This window comes from Lynx canadensis, chromosome A2 (assembly GCF_007474595.2).
Source record: "Lynx canadensis isolate LIC74 chromosome A2, mLynCan4.pri.v2, whole genome shotgun sequence".
Lineage (NCBI taxonomy): Eukaryota > Metazoa > Chordata > Mammalia > Carnivora > Felidae > Lynx > Lynx canadensis.
In genome coordinates, this window is record NC_044304.2 from 126,886,993 (window position 1) to 126,908,998 (window position 22,006).

Sequence of the window (22,006 nt, forward strand, 5' to 3'; positions counted from 1 at the left end):
AAGGGCATTTATCACTGAACCAGACATTTCTGCTTGGGTTTCAGATACGGGCTTTTACATAAATGGTGGTTGATGGCTTTCCATTTGGAATTATTTGAAACAGAATATATTCTCTTTCAGACACAACACTGGAAAAACACTGAAATAAATCAGAAACACAAAAGCTGTTTTAAGGCACCAGTCATTTTTGGCACAAAGCACTGACACTGTCCTTTCATTTAAAGACATGTCTTGTGGCTCCCTCTTATGTATACACAGGAGATGTCACATATACAATTCTCATTTTCTAATCTATAAAGAAGCCCTTCTAAGAGGAATAAGCCTGAAAATTCAGGGATATCACAAAGAGCCAGGAGCAGTACCAAGAGAAAAGATGTGAGCAGGAATTATGCAGGAGATGTCTATGGATGATAATCAACCTCACTTGTATGATTGAGTGGCAGGCACCTCATCCCTTAAGATAAACTCTGACAGAATAACGTGTTTGAATCAAAAAATGTGTGATGTATACATTAATGCAAAAACATACAACACTCGAGTAGGGAATTTCAGAGTTAATTGTCAGGCAGGGGGTGGTGGCTTTCAAATTTTTTGAGCTGTGACCTACAGCATGAGACATACTTCGTATTGCATCCCAGTACACATGCAGATGAATGTAAAACTGATCTAACAAAGCACTTATCTTTGCTACTTGTGAGGCACTCTAAACATTATTTTCTTCCATTTTTTAAAACACTATTCAAAATTCACTAAAGTGACTTCATTACCCCTGATGAGTCACTATTTGCAATTACTTCAAGAGAGTAATCCATTTGACTGCCTCCTTCCAGATACATATTTTTCTCTTCTTTCTTGACATAAAATACCTACAACCACATCTCATGAACTATTCCAAGTGAGAAGTCATATGACTCAAGGTCATGACTCACAAGGAACATTCAAGAACAAAAGAAATTATGTTATTTTCTTAAGCATAAATGTAGGCAACCATCTGGCACAGGAACTGGTGCATTAAGAAAAAAGATGCCAGAAAAAGAAAAAAAAAAGGTCCCAGGGTCCTTTTCTTACCATCTAACCAGCTATGATGACCAATGTTCTAACAGAAAAGCAAAATGGGCCCAAAGACAGAGGATTAGATGTAGTTTGGGTTTGTCTGATTTTTTGTTTTTCTTTGCTTCCTCATTATTTGTTTCCTGAAAACCCAAACCTCTAGCTCAGTAAGTGTCAAGAGCTGTGATTCTGATTTTTCCTCAAGGCCAAGAGCATCAAAGAAACTTGGGCCCCCATCACATAAAGAGACAAAGAGCTTGAAAGTCTAGCAACCAGAGGATTCATTCACCTGCTGATTTCTGACCTCTGTCTGACTGACAGTAACACATGTGGCCCTGAGGCTGCTCCACCACCCAGCAGGCAGCCCACCCTGGTAGGCGGGATTCCCAATGCCAGTGCCATCAGGATGATGGTGACAAACATGCTGAGCTCTTCCTGTATGTCCCACACTGTGGCTGAGACCTGTCCCACTGCCTTCTGTCATCCCACATGGCATTGCTTGACCCGAATGAGACAGTTTATTGACAACTGTCCAAATTGTAACCCCAGAGACAATGGATTCAACTTTATAACAAAACTGTCCTGGAGCGCTGGAGTGGCTCAGTCAGTTGAGCATCAAACTCCTGATTTCAGCTCAGGTCCTGATCTCATGCTTCATGAGATCAAGAGATCGCGTTGACAGTGCAGAGCTTGCTTGGGATTCTCTCTCTGCTCCTCCCCTACTCTCTCTCTCCTTCTCTCTCAAAATAAATAAATAAATAAACATTTAAAAACTTGAATTACATCCAGTCCTATATTTTGCTGCCACCTATGTGCCCTCTACAAGCTTCTAACCCATGTTGATTGACGGAAAACCTTACACAAGAATCTGGATGGAACTGACACTAATTTTGAAGCAGATGGAGCCGAAGGGAGAAAATGTGCAAAGACAGACAAGTAATTTCCATCTAGTGTGAGATGTGCCTCAGTGGGGTCAAGCTCAGCCCAGTGGAAGGGTGTTTTCAGGGAGTGGGGGCCAAAGAGTGTGTCTGAGGTGGGGACACAAAGCAATGGGGGATGGGTGTTCTAGAATGAAGAGCCAGTGATTATAAAGGTCAAGAGAAAACAGAAAGTACACCGTGTTGCAATTTCTGGAGCGTGAGTATGGTCAAAAGAAATTTGGACTTTGAAAGAAAACAGAGGCCTACAAAAGCCATCTTATTTTAATGAACGGGATTAAACCAATCTGATTTATGCCTTAGATAAAGCCCAGGTTACAGGGTGGAGCAGGAATGGATTAGAGGCGCAAGTGTGGAGGCAGCACCACGATGGTGTAGAGGAGGGTAATGGCAGTGGAAACAGAACAATCAGGGCACAGAAGAAATCTTTAGTGGTCAAAAGGTGCAAACTTTCTGGGGGGGTGTAGTGTCCATCATGATATCAACAATATTGTACTGTATATTGGAAAGTTGCTAAGAGAGTAGGTCATAAAAGTTCTTATCACAACATGTAGAAATTTAGAACTATATGAGGTGCTGGATGTTAAACTTATTCTGGTAATCATTTCACAATATGAACATATATCAGCTCCCTTCCCAAATCATTACATTTGCACACCTAGAACTAATACAAAGTTATATGTCAAATTACATCTCAGAAAACACACACACACACACACACACACACACACACACACACACACACACCCCTTTAGGTGCTTACTGGATAGGACTTGCATCACTGACCGGCTATGGATGTGAGTCTCTGACCAAGGATGATATCAAGTCTCAGGGTGAACAACTGGGTGAATGGTGACACCAGAGATCAGGAGTAGAAGCAAGTTTAGGAGGGAAGCTGGTTAGATTTTACTTTTCCTCTTACTTTTTTTTTTTTTTTTTTAAGAGGAGGATCTTCTATTACAGTCCACTGCTAGGAAGGAAATGGGATGAATATAAGAGAAAAGAGGAATAGATCTTCTCCCTTTGTGGAAAAAAAATAAAGAAACCTAGTAGGGACCATGAATATTTACAAATTTAGTCTCATACTTTTCTCTTTTATTTTTTGGTCCTAAGTAATATCTATTATTAGAAATATTAAAAGCATAGGGGAGCCTGAGTGGCTTAGTCGGTTAAGTGTCCGACTTCGGCTCAGGTTACGATCTCATGGTTCATGGGTTCGAGCCCTGTGTCAGGCTCTGTGCTGACATCTTGCAGCCTGGAGCTTGCTTCAGATTCTGTATCTCCCTCTCTCTCTGCCCTTCCCCCAATATCTCTCTCTCTCTCTCTCTCTCTCTCTCTCTCTCTCTCTCTCTCTTTCTCAAAAATAAACATTAAAAAATAAAAAAGAAAGAAAGAAATATTAAAAGCATAAAGCAGTGTAATCTGGGCTGACCCTGTCCATGGGGCAGGGCAGGTATAGTTCTGAGGGCATGGAATTACTTTAGAAGCCCATAAAATGTTTTCATCCTAATCACTTTTAAAATTAGAAGAGAAACATAAATAGGATAATAATGAACATATAATAATGAATCCAGCCTGGATAATATTCATCTTTATAATAAAGTAGTAAAAAATATAAATTTTTATACAGTTTTACAGAGGAAGGAGTTCATGAAAGCAAAGTACCTAGGGCTCATGAAAGTCATAATGTGCCCATGGTATAGATAAATACAGATCATATCTAGCTTTATCAATCTCTGTCATGTCTGTTATCTATTAGATATGTGTTTACCTGTCTGAATGTTTCCCTATGTATCATCACCCAAATCTCACCATCTCAGGTTTCTTCCTCAACCCCCAATTTTTTCAGTAGTTCAAAAAAATTGTGCTAAACCTTGTCCCTAAATCCACATGCCTGCTCAGTGGGGGTGTAGATGCTTCAGCCTTTCTAGAGGTAAACTGTAAAGGAATAAAAAGCTTTAAAATATCACACCATTTGACACAGAACTTTACCTTCCAACAATTAATGCTGAGGAAATAGTCAGATGGAATTACAAAGATATTCATCGCAGTGCTATTTTCACTAAAAATGGAAACATCCCAAAATATTTTGTAATAAGAGCCTGGTCAAAATAATGATGGTTGATCCATACAATGAAATATTAAAGAGGCATTAAATAATGATATAAGTATATACTTATTGTTGTAGGAATATAGTCCCAATATATTAAATGGAAATAATAGAATATTAAAAACAATATAATTTAATCTCATTTTATGGAAAAAATACCAGTCTATCTTGGTGATAAGATAATGGATGATTATTAGTTTTGCTTCTCCACGCTTAAAAATATTCCAACAAGGCACATATACTACACTGGATTACAAAAACACAAAGGCCATATACTGTTTGATTCAGGATCCATTGGTAGGCATTTCACTAAGGAAATTATTATTAAAGATGTAGGCAAAGATGTAGCAGAGATATAGGTCTCCTTCATCATCACTTTCTCCCTCTCTATTGAATCATTCCTATAAAGCACATGCTATAGCTTCTACCACCATTTAAAAAAAAATCTCACTTGCCTGTAACTTCCCTATAGCTTCCACCTTAGGTTTTTACTCCACTCTAAAGTAAAACCCCTTTAAATAGCCATCTACACCAGTACCTCTCAAACTATGAAGTGAAGGACCAGTTTGTTTTCACTTCTAATCTGTTGATTGGAAACAGACACTCTTGAAAAATAAAACAAAACTGAATCCCTAGAAAAACATTCATGGGCTTAAATGCCGTGGCCATGTTGAACTGCCACAAAGGTTTTGGAAAGCTGACCGCACTACCTCCCTTGTAGCACACTGCAGACCATGCTGGGTAGCACTCCTCTGTGTTCACGGCCCTAATCCCTGCACCGTCACTTGGTGTTAACCCATCTAGCCAGGCTCTTTTCCCACCACCCCAGTGAAACTGCTCTTGCTCAGATCGCCTCTGACCTCCATGTTGCTAAAATCAATGATTGACCCTCAGTCCTCATTCAATCCCACAATCTGCAGCATTTCATCTGTCAATCTGTCTACCTGTAGTTGAAATTTCTCTTGATTTTCTTCTTACATCGTTACCATTCCTCTTCTCCCTAACAAGTAACTTTTGGGGTGTTTCAGGGCTGAATCCTGGAGTCGTGGATGCTCTCCAATCTCAGCTGTAAATATTGACTCTCTGCTGATGATGTCCAATGTTAAATCTCGGGCTCAGAACCCTCCCCTGAACTCTACACATATATATCCAACTACAAAATCAACATCTCCGCTTGGGTGTCCAAAAGGCATCTCAAAATAAACATAACCAAAACAAAACCATTGGTCTTCTATGCTCTCCATCAATCTCACTGACAAGTCCATGCTTTTAGCTGTCCATCCTTGACTCTTCTTTTTTTTTTTTTCTTTCCCACCCACATCCAATCTGTTAAGAAAATCCTGTTGGCTCTCTCTACCTTTAAAATATATCTGGAATCCAACCACTTTTCAGTCTACTGTTAACACCCTGGTTCCAGCCACTATTACCTCTCAACTTGCTGTAGCGGAGGGTGTTAACTTGTTCTCCGTTATAGTCTAATGTCCATAGATCATCCAAATAATTATTTCAAATTGTACGTTATATAATGTCACCTGTATGCTCAGTTCATCACATGGCGTCTCTTTTCACTAACAGTAAAAGCTAACTTTGTTACAATGGCAGAATGTTTCCACTCTCCACCCCTACTTTTATCTCCTGCTACCCCCCACCTAGTTCTCTCTGCTCTTGTCACATTGGCCTCCTTCCTCTTCGTTTCCCATGCAGGAGCTTTCTACTGCTGTTCCGTCTTTTGGGAAAACTCTTGTCCAGATACTGTCTCGGCCCAGTCCCTCACTACATTCATATGTTTGTGATCAACACAGTCTTTTCAGCCAGTCAATGCCATGCATCCTCCCTGTTGTGATTTTTCTTCATTGCATTTTTCCACCATGTAGCAGAGATATACTTATTTCTTTATTGTCTGTTTCTCTCCAAGTAAAATAAATATATGAGACTTAGGGAAAGAGATGGTGTTCTGTTTTATTTCACTGCTACAGCCCTAGTACGAAGATGTTAATTAAGTGTATTTACTGAGCAAATGTTCATCCAGGTGCCCTTTATAGAAACAAAAATTTGTAAGCAATGTAAATATCTGTTAATAAGAGACCCATACTTTCATAAAACGGGATGCTATTTATATCCATATCCACAATATGGCCACATGCATATGAAATGAAATAATATTCAACTACTGAAAGTTTGGATAAACTACAAGTGAATAAATTTACTGAAAAGAAAGAGGTCTGCAGCACATTAAGTGAAAAGAATCAGGTTACAAAATGGTATGGATGATATTAGCTTATTTTTAGAATACAATCGAATAGGAACATTTGTTAACGCATAGGCCTTAAGGTAAACTCTTAATCCAAAACAAACATTTTTAAATGATTAGAATAGTCAACCCACAAGGCCTTAAATTTGAGGTTTTCCTCTGACAACATTAATGACACAGAGAAGCAGCAGGATTAGTTCTGACCTGGGCAGGTTGGGATGGGAAATGAAGTGTGGACTCTGGTTGGATTCTTCTGGGCTCCAGTACAAAGCGATTCCTCAAATCATTACATAGCCAATAAAAGCCAAAGAAGCATTAGGGCTGTGTTTCTCGGGGTATAGATATGACTTGCAGAAATGTTAAGCAGCATTTGGATTTAGGCTTGGTTCTTCTTCCAACTTTCAGGATTATTTAAGCTCTCCTGTTCCCAAGTGATGGGACAATGCTGTTGCTTCAGCCAACAGCCCCACCACAGCATGGAGAGGCAAGAGCCACCAAACCCAGCTGAGAAAATCAAGGTGGGAAACGACAGTGTGAAATCTGCTAGGCAGGGAAGAATGAAGTCAGAGGAATGGTTTTTTTTTTTTTTTTTTTCCTTTTTGCCATTTCCTTTATCTGTTCTGGCAAAATTAAGGTTTAATTCTTCTTAAAGAACTCTTTGCTGGCAATAAAATTGATATTTCAAAGGAGGAAAGAATTCGGAGTGGGAAAAGCACATTAAACTAAACTTTACACTTAAAAAGTGAGAGCAGTCATATTTGTACGGCAGACAACAAAGCCTCTGTCCATGCTGCAAGGTTGCCTTGTCACTAGGAACCCCTCACAACAAGGTCTTTGGGCATTTATTTCTCTTGCACAGAATCCGATACCACCACGTCACTCCAGAACTGATGATGGCAAACTTTCAGGCAACTTATTTAGTGGTTACGGTCACTATACTGAGTCCATAAAAAGGTCTTTGCTTAACACAGCAGCTCTGGAGCTGGTGGCCACCTGGGCAAGAAATGTTTTATGCCAGAGGAAACTAAGGACCACACAGGAGAAGAGGCTTGTCTAGAGCTTAGAGCTGGTCAGTAAGGGAGCCAGAATTAGAATCTGCACCTTCTAGGATACAGGAGTACTGATGCATAGGGGCACTTGTACCCCAATGTTTATAGCAGCACTCTCAACAATAGCCAAATTATGGAAAGAGCCTAAATGTCCATCAACTGATGAATGGATAAAGAAATTGTGGTTTATATACACAATGGAGTACTACGTGGCAATGAGAAAGAATGAAATATGGCCCTTTGTAGCAACGTGGATGGAACTGGAGAGTGTGATGCTAAGTGAAATAAGCCATACAGAGAAAGACAGATACCATATGGTTTCACTCTTATGTGGATCCTGAGAAACTTAACAGAAACCCATGGGGGAGGGGAAGGAAAAAAAAAAGAGGTTAGAGTGGAAGAGAGCCAAAGCATAAGAGACTGTTAAAAACTGAGAACAAACTGAGGGCTGATGGGGGGTGGGAGGGAGGGAGGGGAGGGTGGGTGATGGGTAATGAGGAGGACACCTTTTGGGATGAGCACTGGGTGTTGTATGGAAACCAGTTTGACAATAAACTTCATATATTGGAAAAAAAAAAGAATCTGCACCTTCTAAGGCCCAGTTTAGAGCTCTTACCACCCCATAAAAATATCCATTTAACCACGATCCAAATTACCATAAAGGAGTTCAACAGAGATCCCCAAACTTAGGAGAGGCCAGCCAGCTGCCTAGGAATGAACTGGAGAGTTGATTAAATATACTGATTTCTGGATTCCATGGCAGGAAATTATATTCCCCACAAGCTCCCTCAAATGAGTCCGATGCACAGCCAAGTTCAGAAATCACTGGCCCAGATTATACAAGACACAACAGCAAAGAAACCAGCAGAATTCTATTAAAAAAAGTGCAAGTCATTCTCCTTACTCTATGAAAAAACAACATGAAATATGCAATTATAAAGCTCAAAATAGCTTCTTCAGAAAAAAAAATGATTCATACTTCTAAAGATGCTCAGGCCACAGCTGCAATCTGTTCTCGTGGCCAAACCCTTGGAAAGCCAAATTAAGGGAAGCCACATTGGGTTTGATTGCTGGGATCCAAAGCTGTGTCCCGCTCCCTAGAGGCAGGGGAATGACCACACTCCAGGGAAGCACACAGGCAGCTGGCATTAGTCTCCAAGGAGCTGACAGCTTACTTCCTAGCCCCCAGCAGCCATCCCAGGAAACCTGGCTCCCTTCAGGTTCTAGCTGCTAGGTGCACCTGCTTGGGCAACAGGCATCTTTGGAGGAGCAGTCCACTGGCTTCTCTGCATCCTCATTCTGGACTGGTTAAAATTTGCCCCATTTCCCACATCCAGGGGGTGGGTAGGAAAGAAGCAGCAATGGAGAGCTGTCTGGAGGCAGTTGGGAATACAATAAATTAGGAAGTCACACAGCTGTGTGTTCTGAAACACAAGATTGAAAATAGAAAATTTTTTCCTCTTTGGGGAACATACTGTAGTGTTGATATTTTCTAATTCAAATTTGGACTCAGTAGGCCTTCTCACTAAATTATCCTGAGGAGGAAGAGAAGGGGGAGGAATGAGGAGGCACCCCTTTGTAGAACTCATTCTTACTTTATTAGAAAATTTTAAAAGGATGGTGTTTGAGAAGTTTCAGGGTAAAACAGAAAGTTCATAAAAAATTTAGTGATGTCTGAAAAATATTTTTGGAACTAACCCTCAAGCAAATAGAAAGCTACTCCATTCATGAAATAAATACTTATTAACTGCAGACTGTATGTAATCCCTGGACTACAGGGTGAGATGGGAGATGAATTTACTCTGAGTCTAGTGCTCAAGGAGCTTACAGTCTGTGAGGAAGACAAGACATTTTAAAAACATGAAAGCAGTGGTTTGCAGCATTGTGCAATAGTTCCAAGTAAAGGGAACAACATTATCCCACAAAAGGGAACTGTACCTAATGCCTGTGTGGCCTCAATCTACTTAACCTCTCCCGGAGTCCCAGGCACTTCGTTTGTAAATGGAGATGTTGAAAGGGTTGACAGAGTATTGCCTTCAGTATTGCCTGCCATGTAGAAAGCATCTAATAAATAAATGGCAGTGGCCATTTTCATTTAAAAAAAATAAATTCTACTGATCTTTAAATCAGCAAGTGGTTTTGTTTTGTTTTGTTTTGTTTTGTTTTGAGAGAGGGAGACAATCTTAATTATGGAGGCTCCATACTATGGGGCTCAACCCCACGATCCTGAGATCCCAAGACCTTGAGATCACACCCTGGGCCAAAATCAAGAGTCAGACACTCAGCCGACTGAGCCACCCAGGTGTCCCTAAATCAGCAAGTGGTTATTGACTGAAGTTCAAGTGCTCAGGGCTGAGAGACTCCATCGGCATCTACCCTGTTATGAATTCCAACAGCCAGGAAAATCTCTCCATCCAAAGGCCTGAGGTTAAGGATGAGAGGCTGTAAAAGGCATCTCGACCTTTCTGTCCTCTGCTACTCTCTCAACCTCTGGGGACTCCCTCAGGGGAAAACACCTCTGCGGGAAGTGAGTTAAAGACTTGCTTCTCGGTTTTGTGTGTATTTGCGTTTGATTTACTATTGTATGTTTTGATTTTAAAAACCTTACAGAATAGAAATTCACCATCATGTCAGTGCAGTCCCGCATCCTGATTGCTGTTATTTTAATTCCTTTCTCTTTGGGGTCGACTTTACTCTACTTTACCATCTGTTGGCATCTTTCTGCATTCTGCTTACACTTTCTCATTTCATGCTCATTACTTACTATTCTACTTTTATAGCATGCTAGGACCTTTACGCTCATGGCCTGGTACATCTCAATCTTATGATAAGTGCTGAGGAGGCTGATTAGATTATTGCTTCGGATAAAGAAGAGCCTGTGGGTCCAAGTCCAGGGTGTGGAACTAGCGAGAGACGGTGTTACACCTTACGTTTTTGAAGTGAGATTAGTAATTTTAATACTAGACTGATTTCACAGATGAGGAGTGAAGGTGCTGTTCATACTAATGGCATCTTTCATCTATTGGGATCCTGTTACTCTAATGTGTTTCTTTTTTTTAACTGACGAGTTGGGAAATCATAACCTGAGCTGAAGTCAGATGTTCAACCGACTGAGCCACTCAGGTGCCCCAAAAGGAAATGTATTTTTATGTCCATTCACTTACTGCTGACCACATCAGTCCTTCCTTACCAATTTCCCTCCTTATTCTTCCAAATGAACCCTACAGTCATTCTGTAGAGTTCTCATCCCAGTTTCTGTTAGTACGTTGGAAGGATATGTGAGCCTACACTGATTTGGAGGAGCTCACATCTTTATTGCAATATTAATGTGTTCCTACCAGGGATAAAACCTTTGCTTATTTATTAATTTACAACTTATATATCTTAGTGAAGTCTTATAGTTTTCTTCACACAAGTCCAAGATGTTTTCTGTTAGTGTTATTCTGAGGTAGTTTACATTTGTATTACCACAATTAAAAAGAACCCTTTTTATCCATTTTATGATTAACTAATTACTGCTGACATATGGAACTGCTACCAATTTTTGTTACCCACCATGTAGCTACATGAATTCTAACAGCTTGTTCTTTGCTTCTTCAGGGATTTCTGGATAGTTTTATTGTCTATAATTTAAAATACTTTGTTTCTATCAATGAACTATACCTCTATTCGTGTCTTCCAGATCAAGGAGAGATACTACTGGTGAATGTTAGCACTCCATAGCACCCTACTTTTAGTTCCAGTTTTTAATGGGAAAGCTGTTTTGTTATCACCATTTTAAATATATGTTGGCTTGCTGCTTTACAGTAGCTTAGAAAAAAAATAATGCTAAGAAGTTGTCTATTCCATCATCATTAACAAATGATATTAAATGTTATCAAATACTATTTTAGCCTTAACTGAAATTAGCATTTGGGTTTACACACTGAGCTTCTTCGTGTGAGATGTGTACTCATGTGTTTTCTTTATTTTATTATTTTTAATGTTTATTCATTCTTGAGAGAGAGAGACAGAGAGAGCATGAGTGGGGGAGGAGTAGAGAGAGGGGGAGACACAGAACTGGAAGTAGGCTCTGAGCCCCGAGCTGTCAGCACAGAGTCCAACATGGGGCTTGAACTCACAAACTGTGAGATCATGACCTGAGCAGAAGTTGGATGCTTAACCGACTGAGCCACCCTGGCGTCCCACATCTGTTTTCTATTACTGAGCTCCTCCTGCTTCCCTGAGACAAATCTTTGAGCCAAATTCAAAGTCTACCACTAGTAAATACTAAGGCCTTTATAACATGCTCTTTGCAAACATTCATAATCCATTTTAATTATAATTTTTACTTGCCTTTGCTTTTACCACTTATTTATTTTGAAATTATCTTTATACTTTACTATAAACTACCTCAATTTTTAGGAATTAAAGGAAGAAAAGTATTAATAAACAGAGGAAAGTATAACAGAGAGGCACCAGTAAAGTGCTATGGGAGTTTCCAGGAGAATGTGGTGCCCTCCCCAGCAGAGAGTCAGGAGGAATCAGAATGGTCACTCAACCCCGATGTTGTACATGAACCTGGTAGACAAGTATCTCTAAGGTGGGAGGGAAGACAGTGGGCATCTGTGTTCTTTCAACACGTCTGTGTCTGTCTCTCTTCATCATGAGGTTGGGCAAACCTACCAGGCTCACCCCTCAAGCTATAACCTAAGAGACAACAGAAATGGATGCTGATTGTTTCCAGCTACATATCTTCTCAGAAATAAACCAAAAAAGAGCAAGCCCTAAAAATGCCTATGATGAATATAAGTTATTTTCATCCATTTATAATTGGGATGTGCTTGAGATAGTCTTCTAAACTACCAAGTTTAATTTCTCACAGCAATCTCTTCCGAAGGAGGTAAGAATTACCTTGAGATTTTAGAAGTACCTACAAGTACTGCCTCCTGAAACACCAGCAAGTAACCACAGAACTTCAGGTTCTAAGGCAGCCACTAAATGCACAGAGTTGACTTTGCTACAGGAGGAGATACACCTCGGTGTCTCTAAATCTGCATATTTCTGTTGTTGTCTCCTTCACAAATAGGGTATTTCACATTTAGCAAAAAATGTGAAACTTTTGGCACTTTACATTTAGCAAAACACTTTAACCTATATTTCTTCATCTAGTTCTGAGATGAGAATGATGATGATGGCAGTGGTGGTGGTGATGATAATGATGATGATGAGAGTTTTCCCAGGTTACAAACGGGAGACAAAGGAGCAAGATGGCTGGCCATCTTGACAAAATCCCTTACTTGTATCAGCTGCGCCAATTGCCACGTGCTTCTGATTCTGAATACAAGAATCTTACATTAAATCCTCCTGCCTTGTAATAATGCTATTACAAATCCTGAGATCAGTTCTATAATTATTGTAAACAACTACTCTCGACTGACTCTTATACGTTCTCCTTTGACATTTTTAATTTGGGCCAAAAGTAGATAAAACTTTCTAAATAATGGGCTCAGGCCTTGAACATTTATTGCATTTATTTTTGTTTGTTCTTACGTTAAGCTGCAGGTGGAAGTATCATATGAAAGCAGAAATAGAAAAATGAAGATTCAAGACAGAGTCAAGGTCTGAGAAGCTTCAACTTTCCAGGGAGCTTAGGAATAAGCTAGTATTAAGAGGGCTAAAGAAAGGCCCTTAAGAGGCTTAATTGTTAAAAAACTACTTTTCTTGAGTTTTCTTTAGCCAGAATGTTCTAAGAATCAAAGTGATGGATGGTACTTCTCAAAGTACGAAAACACCAATGTCCCAGAGTTAAGTGTCTATTCTAATTGCTGCTGTACTCCAAAGAGTCCTTCAGATTGCTCATCTGTGTTATTTTTACTTGCTAAAGCAGAGGTGTCTGGGTGATGAATTATACAAGGTGCTTCACTCAGCACCACTGGTGTGTTGTAATAAATATCGTCACTGAAAGACAAAGTAAGGAGATGCTGAATATTTCCATAGCATGTGATGTACATTTCGTTCTTGTTTTTTCAAAGCAGAGAAGCAGTTATTAAGTTTTAATCTAATTATATATGGTCACATAGGTGAAGATGGAAAAACTATTTCAGGGAAATATGAGAACCTGAATCACAAATGTATGTGTCCATTCTGCCCTTCAAAATACACCTGAGAATAACCCACATACAAAAGCATAATTGAGGAGGTGAAAAATATACATTTGCTGAAAGGAAAGTAAGGTAGTGGAGCCCTAGCATCTTAGTGATGAAAAATGAAATACATTATAATCAAACCTCAATTACCATTTTCCCACAACCTTTGATATTGCTACATTAAAAAAAATACTAATGCATTCCCCAATTCCCAGTGAAGGCAAAATGACAGAGGGCTGTAATCTGACTTCAATTTGTTATAGTTTTTTGCAGCAGTAAGGAAAATGCAGAGGAGAGTTTTAAAAGTAAAGAGACAGAATTAAGGGTTGCAAATAGCTATTTTCCCTATTTTCTTTAGCTATCTATCATCCTGTGGTCATATACTCAAGGAAGGCTGGCTTCATACCCTGTCTCAGGAGCAGCTAATGATTGTTCCTGTTCCCCTTATCAATGACTCGGGTAGGCACAGGCCACAGTGTCAGCCGATGAGATGTGAGAGTTTGCTGAAGAACTTTTGGAAACATTTCCACAAGTCTAAAAGAGACTCACTAGAAGAGACAGCTTCTTTTCCCCTGGACCACGTGATGGCAGCTGCCATTTTGCTATCTGCCTAAAGACAAATTTTGTACATCAAGGATGACAGAACCAAAAGGTAGAAAGAACCTGGGTCCTTGATGAGATTACTGAACAGTTAACCATCTCTAGGACTTACTCAACTCTGCAATTATGATATTCAATACAGGTTCTTCTTACACAGGCCATTTTGAGTTGGGATTTCTAATACTTGAAGCTGAAAAGCCTCCTCACTGCTATACTAGCTGGGCTGAAGTAACCTTGTCCCTGATACTGGCCCTGTACTCACAAGTTCTTGTCACAGCCAGAAGACAAAATCTAATCCTAGAATCTGATGCCTAGGACTAGGGCATTTTTTTCTGATTAAAAATCCTTCTATCGGTTCTCACTGCCTACATGGTAAAGTCCAAGCTCTTCTGCATGGCAAATCTTTATGATCTAACTCTTGCTTTTTCCGTCAGCATCTCCTCCGTTTGCTTGCTCCCTCAAGCCCCCCCTGCCTTAGCCACATAGAACTAGAATTCTCCGACCCTCCAAGTCTTTTCACCTACATCTCACTGCCTGGAATTTTTAACAGCTGCTGCCCACCATACACACACCTGTGCTTACCTGGGTATTCTCATCTCTGTGATTCCACATATTCAAGTATCTCCTTTTCTGTGTCAAACCTCCCAAGATTCTCCCTTCCTTAGCCTGTCTAGCTTCCTATGGACAGAAAGAACCAACCACTGCCTCCTAGTGATATTAGTGTAACTTAAATGTAATGTTCTAAATGACAATGTGTTTTCTAATTATTTGTTTATATGAAGGACTCCCCAGTCAGAATGTGGGCTGCTTGAGAATGGAGTGTGTGCTCTATGTCCATGTCATCAGGGATTAGATCCTGTATAGAGAAGAAGCCCTGTGTATCATGAATGAATGAATGAATGAATGAATGAGAGACAGAAAGAAGTATCCTAGCCCTACTTGATATTGGAATATAAATGGATCAGGGGCTACATATCCCAAAGATAAGTAATTAACCTATTGTGTAAAACTCAAGGTTTCCTTGTATCTCTCAACAACTTACTGTTTTGGGGGACAGTGCTATAATAACACAACAGTTACCATTTTTTAGCCCCAGTTAAGAGCTAGGTATCTGCCTAGGACTTCACATCTATAGCAAATATCTTTGTATTTGTCTGTGAGATGACTCCCTTCTTCTGTTAGTGCACCACCTCCCACTTCCCCACACCCTTACCCACTGCACACACACAAATACACCTCTTCTTCTCAAGACTTGCTCTTCACTCTACTCCAGTCCTGTTCTTCTAACTGGAACTGCCAATTATACAACCCAGCCCAATGGGGATCTGTGGCCACCTCCGGGTCCATTGGTATTCTTCTTTGTGATTTTTAAGATTGAAACTAAGGGAAAAAACAAATGTGTTGCTCTCAAAAGTGACTCATGAACCAAGCAGGTTACAAAGAATAATTTTAGACAGAATGTGAAGAGTGAAGAAACAAGAGTCATTGCTCCAGATTCTGGTTCCAGCTATTACTTAAGTCAGAGCATTCTCCTTCTGTCACTTAACCTGCAGTCTGCTTATGGAAAGTTGAGATTCTATCACTTGCAAAAAAATCATCTATCTTGCAACTAAAGCAGTGCCCATTATTTTATTTAATCCTCCCAACAACTAACTGTGTGCAGCAGGTATTGCTTTATTTTAGAGATAAGGAATCTGAAGCTCAGAACAGAGGAAGAAACATGCCCAAGGCGTGCAATTAGTAGCAGAGCTGTGATTCAAAGATGGGTCATCCAGATGCCAAAATGCAACCATTCTACTTTTCTGCTTCTTTCTGTACTATTCTTTGGGCTTCCTGAGGACTGATTTGAGCCCAGTGACCCCAGACAATATGCAGTAAGTCTATGTCTTCTCTTCATTAATAAACATAGATGCTATTGATCTTGATTAACTACTGGGGGTGTTATGGGGCTTCAACTAAATAACCCTGATAAAGTGTTTTAAGCATATAAATGATCAGATATTGGTTTTTATACCACACTATTAAACATTCACCTCTTGCAATGTTAATAATTGGGAAGCAGAAAAATAGTGCTTTTTAAAAAGCAATCTTAAAAAAAAACTGCATAAATACTTGGTATCACTAATTTAATTGAATATTAGTATGTTTGCTTTGGACATCAAAATATAACCAGTATTTCAGAAGTGGATTTCGTCAAAGACTGTAAGTTAAATCAAAAAACAAAGCGTTTGTAGAAAATTGAATCTTTCTACTCTTGTATATGTCTTTTTTCTCAATCAGTTAGATCTCTAAGTGGAACTTCTTTGATCTCTGCACTTGCTTATAGATTTAGTACAACCATGATCTTCCAGATCAATTATTAACACAAATATGAGAAGAACCATGAACTTAGAAACAGAGAAAAGCAGACACATTGAAACCAAAGGAAGATGGATTTGTATGTGAAACTAATTTTCCCCAGAAGAAAAACAGATATTTCCCTCAACATCAGGGTGCACTCAGATTTGTTTTCCATATTAGCAACTTATTTACTATGGCAATGGGCAAAAGGCAATCCATTAAAAAGCAATTTTCCTCTTACCAAAGGGTGTTTCATCATTTGATGTCTAGCACTCAATCAGAATGTAGGAATCCTTTAATATTTTATGAGCTGAAAACATCTCATTTGGGCATGTAGACTTCAGAAATGTGGAATCCTCCATAAGCCTTGCAAAATGTCCAGAAAGACCTTTGCAGGGCAAGCAATAAATAGGCCAACCTAAAACCTCAAACTATCAGAACATTGGCAAAATTCTACTTTAGAATAGACAATGGGCATTTAAAATAAATATGCAATCATTTATAACTAAGAATAGAAGATATCAGTCCCAAACATTTCTCAAGCGCAAGCTTCTGGAGGACAGGGATCATAAGTGGTTCACCTTTGTATCTGCAGTGTTCAATCACAGTCCTTGGCACATTGTAAGTAATCAATAGATTTTGATTAAACAGATTAATAAATGCATCTGTCATCTTGGATGAAGGGAGCTTGCCATTGGTATACCAGGCCCTAGGTAACCTAGTCCAAATTCGCTGCAGAGATGGGCCAGACCAGGTACTAAATGAGTCATTGCAGAAGGCTGGAACCTTCTCTGCAGCAGAAGGTGAGATACGGAATAATGTACAGTGCAAGAGCAGCACCTGGAACATCCCCAGGGATCCTCAAGGTATTTACCTTCATCCCCACTCTTTATCTCAGTCCCTAGGAATGGAGTTCTGTCCTAGTTCCTGGCTTGATGTCAGGTCCTCAAAAGTCTTGCAGAGCTGCTCTGCACCAGCCAGAGGTCAGTCCCTAGTCTGTGTCTCTAACCCCTGGTTCCACCCCCACCGCAAACCACAGAGCTGACACTCACCTGAGCAGAACCGTCTGCTCAGACTCCTGCCACCATGGTCCCCCGCTGCTGCCCACCAAATAGAGTCACACTGACATGGATGAAAGTCCAAATCAGATCCATATTTGCCCACACACAGTCTAGAACTCGGCCATCTTTTCCAAGTTGGTCTCCCTAGGCTGAATACGCTCTATTCCCCGTGTACCTCTCTGTGCCCAGGCCAAAATGAACACAACTACTCAAATCATCACCCCAAATACTACCAATCTACTTCTGGGGAAAATGTGGAGGTGTAAGAGCATGGTGAAGTTTGTGAGGACATTACCCAAGGCCATGAGGATCCTAAGTGGCAGAGACAGAACCCAGCTCCCCTTCACTCCCAGCATCCTCCCTCCCTCTGCTCCTCTGTATCTCTGTTCTGTGTCAACTTTTAGCACGATAGATATGGGTCAGTTGTCATAGAAGAAGAGCAGAGGCTGGATATAGTAGTGAAGCACAGAAGAATACACTCTATACACTTTCTACTGCCATGAAGGTGAGAACTGGCCAAAGCAGGCCATAGGGAAAGGGGCAATGTGGGGTGATAACCTAGACAAAGCAAGCACCAACGAGACAGAGCATGACTGTTGTCCAGTTTCTGAAAATCTTAGCGGGTCTTGCAATGCTTCTTAGCAAGTGACTTCCTGCAGCGCCCCCCATAAAATTGAGATAAACATGAAAGAGTCACCGCTGTCAGGATGAGGAATGCAGTAGGATCTGCTTGACTCAGGACTTTAATCCTTCAACTGAATAAACAGTAAGCTAGGCAGCCAACATAAATCTCAACAAGTTAGTCTGATGGAGAGTAGGAAGGATAACTCGGGTCAAGGATCCAGGTAAATAGGGGCGCCTGGGTGGCTCAGTTGGTTAAGCATCCGACTCTTGGTTTTGGCTCAGGTTGTGATCTCACGGTTCTTGAGTGCTAGTCCTACATCAGGCTCTGTGCTGACAGCACGAACCTGCTTGGGATTGTCTCTCCCTCTCTCTCTGCCCCTCCCCTCTCTGAAAATAAATAAATAAACTTTAAAACAAAAAAATAATCCAGGTAAACTGAAATGTTAACCTTGGTGAACAGTGAACCTGAGCAGAGTGACACAGAAATCTCTCGGTCAGGCTACTACTCTTCTAACGCACAGATGACCTAGTTTGGGCTCATAAGTAAAGAACTTTCATGGCAGTTTCATGTCAATTTCAGCCTCTTTCCCCCATCCACCCACACTGGAGGATGATAATATTTGCTGTGCTTGGTCGAACAGACTTAAATTCCTCGTTTTTCCTCCCTAAGCTCTCAATTTTCTAGTTTACCTGAATAGTACCTATAGTCGGTTTTTACAATGTAAATAAAGCATAACCTCCTTTCCAATTTAATCATTGGATTCCTTTCCATTAATCATCTCAGACCAGTATTTTAAACTCTCAAGCAGGTAACTGAATATTTATGCTTTCACAACAAATACCAAACATCCAACATTGCTCTGGTATAAACAGTCTTCTCTGGCGCCCATGTTATTAAGCCTACAAGGGAAGATTTATATGTGTGTCAGCTCTAGAGATATTGGAGGGAATGGAACTCAGCCACTTTAAGGAGGCTAAATGTTGACAATGACTGCAAGCCAGGTTAAATCAGACTCATCTTAACAGGTTAAACCCAAATTACACCAGTGAGCAAAAGGCAGGAAAATTATCATACCTGCTTTTTCTGGGTGTCCTCTCCTAAATTTTGTAATATAAATAAGAAAAAAAGCAATGAGCATATCTCTGACCACATTTGTCATGATCAGCTACCCATTTTCTTCTATAATTCCTTCTCTCTTAGAGAAAGTATTCTAAACAAGTGAGATATTGGGAGAAGAGGATTTTATTAAAGTGTTCAATTTTTCTTTACAGAGAAAAATTGTTTCAAAAGAAAGAAAAGAAAATAATCTACCGGTAGGTTAAAAACCAGAATTTTAAAAAAGAAATCCATAGATCTTTTTCCTTAACAGATTACTAAATGCAGGACTATTTTAATATATACTCATTCAATAACATTTGAAATTCAGTCATCACACCTGCAAATTTTTCCACTTGTAGATAACAATAATGTGTATTTCTAAGACAGACATGCAGAAATACATGCACTGGAAGCCTGAGCCAAAGAATGCTGGGTCCACAGGGATGCCCATGCACCACTAGCAGCACCTTGGGAATTCTTTGCGTAGGTCCAGGCACAACCCTGAAAGTGGGGTCCCTGCCAAGCATCATGCCCATGTGGGAAACAAGTGTTACTTACGCAGCTCGCCCACTTTCAAGATCTCACACAGCATCTTGGTCAGCTCTATGCTGCTGCGGCCAAAGGGACATTCATGCTTATCCTCCCGGCTACTGTTCTCAAGCACAATCTGCAAGTGGAAAGGGAACAGGTAAGTAAGGGAAGCCAGTTTGTAGAAAATGTTGAAATGTTGGTTCTAAGATGGGGCACCTGGGTGGCTCAGTTGAGTAAGCATCCAACTTCAGTTCAGGTTTGCGAGTTTGAGCCCCGCATTGGGCTCTATGCTGAGGCTCAGAGCCTGGAGCCTGCTTCAGATTCTGTGTCTCCCTCTGTCTCTGCCCTTCCCCTGTTTGCACTCTTGGTCTATCTCTCTCTCAAAAATAAAAAATAAACATTAAAAAAAAAACTGAAAAATAATGTTGGCTCTGTGGTAACAGAAACAGATCCACCCCAGATTGCCAAACAAAGGGTTGAGGCCAAAACACAATTGTACTCTAAGCATGTACTCAGTATATAGTGCCTAAAACTCACATGGTTTCCAAATCTCCTAAAACTTTCCACCCTGTCAGAGCAGATTTTGCTTGCTGGTTTCCACTTACACAGAAGTGCCTATGGATGGAGAGGTTTTCAAAACAGGACAAGAAAGACCTTTTACTGAAGTGATAAGACCATGCTCTCTCCCCTCAGTCTTCCCTTTCCTGGTGAATAGCAGCTCTTCTGGGCCTTCAACTCCTACATTTTATTATTTTTTTTAAAAATGTTTAAGTTTATTTATTTATTTTGAGAGAGAGAGAGAGAGAGAGAAACCAGTGGGAGGGGGGCAGAGAGAGGGGAACAAAGGATCCAAAGTGGGCTCTGTGTTGATAGCAGAGAGCCTGACACAGGACTCGAACCCCTGAGACAGGAGGTCATGACCTGAGCCAAAGTCTAACACTTAACCAACCGAGCCACCCAGGCACCCTTTAATTCTCCCTATCTGCCCACAGAGGTTCTTATGTTCTTACAGGCTCTCACCCCCCATATTAGTTGACTGAAGCATGCCTAAGGGACATGTGACACAAAAGGAACCAACCAGAGTTTGTCCCTGAGACTTATCATACAAAAGGGGAAAAAAACTGGCCCAACTGTGCTGACAGTCCACAAGGTATGTGAGCACAGGAGCCACCTGAATGCGAACCTGTAATAAAAAAAATCTGGCGGCAGGGTGGCACCTGGGCAGCTCAGTCAGTTAGGCATCCGACTTCGGCTTAGGTCATGATCTCGCAATTCGTGGGTTCAAGCCCTGCATCAGACTCTGTGCTGACAGCTCAGAGCCTGGAGCCTGCTTCGGAGTCTGTGTCTCCCTCTCTCTCTGCCCCTCCCCAACTCTGTCTCTCAAAAAATAAATAAATGTTACAAAATTTTTTTTTAAAGAAAAGCAAACAAAAATGCAAAGGAAAGCAGAGAAGAAAGGCCATAGGAGAGCCCTGGGAACCTTTGCTCCTGCAGAAAAGCTGATTCCCTGTCCTTACAGTTTATTTGCTCAAAACTTCCTCTGAAAACTCTTTGGTTGGTCTAATAATTCTCCTCTATCCTTAAGATACTTTGAAATGTTCCTACCATAATTAAGGGAGTGTGTATACAGGGATTGGACAAAAGTAAAAACAAAGCAAGAAAACTCTATTTCAAAGTCACTAAACTTCAAATTCATGTGTCAACAAAAGGAATAACCACTTTATCCATCTCTGGAGCCATCTCAGATATAGTTGCCTGGTACCTCCTCAAGAGCTACACGACATCCTGAGCAGGTGGGTGTCTCCCAGTCTACATCAACGCTGTGCACCGACCTATGTTGTTTTACCCCTTAGGCTACAAAATCTTCAGTGGCAGAAATAGTGTTTTATTCATTCAATCAATAATGGTAATTATCGACTAGGAAGAAGCCCCGCAAAGTAGAGAACAAGATAGACCAGGGCTCCGACCTCATTGAACATTCATTCTAATTGAGGAAGACAGATAAAAACAATAGGTAATTAGTTTATCACAAGCGTTATGGGAAAAAAAAAATAACTGGTTGAGGTGTTAAAGAGCAATGGGGAAGGCCTGCAGAGGAGAGTTTAGATAACTGAGTGACTGCTGGGAATTGGGGATGAGAAAGAGCTTGCCAAGTCGAGGTCTGGGAGGAAGAATATCCCAGGTGTAGGTATCAAGGACGGTGCCCCTGAGTAGATGAGTAGGAT

The 22,006-nt window shown here is 40.5% G+C and overlaps 1 protein-coding gene across 3 annotated transcripts in view; it reads right to left on the reverse strand.

Moving 5' to 3' along the window:
• The window catches only part of ELMO1 (engulfment and cell motility 1), a 530,926-nt gene that overhangs the window by 221,978 nt on the left and 286,942 nt on the right, over positions 1–22,006 (reverse strand). For all 3 annotated transcript variants that reach the window (XM_030308230.3, XM_030308233.2, XM_030308232.2), the window contains exon 15: positions 19,809–19,917. In XM_030308230.3, coding sequence (XP_030164090.1) covers positions 19,809–19,917 — 109 coding nt within the window. The remainder of the gene's footprint in view (positions 1–19,808; positions 19,918–22,006) is intronic.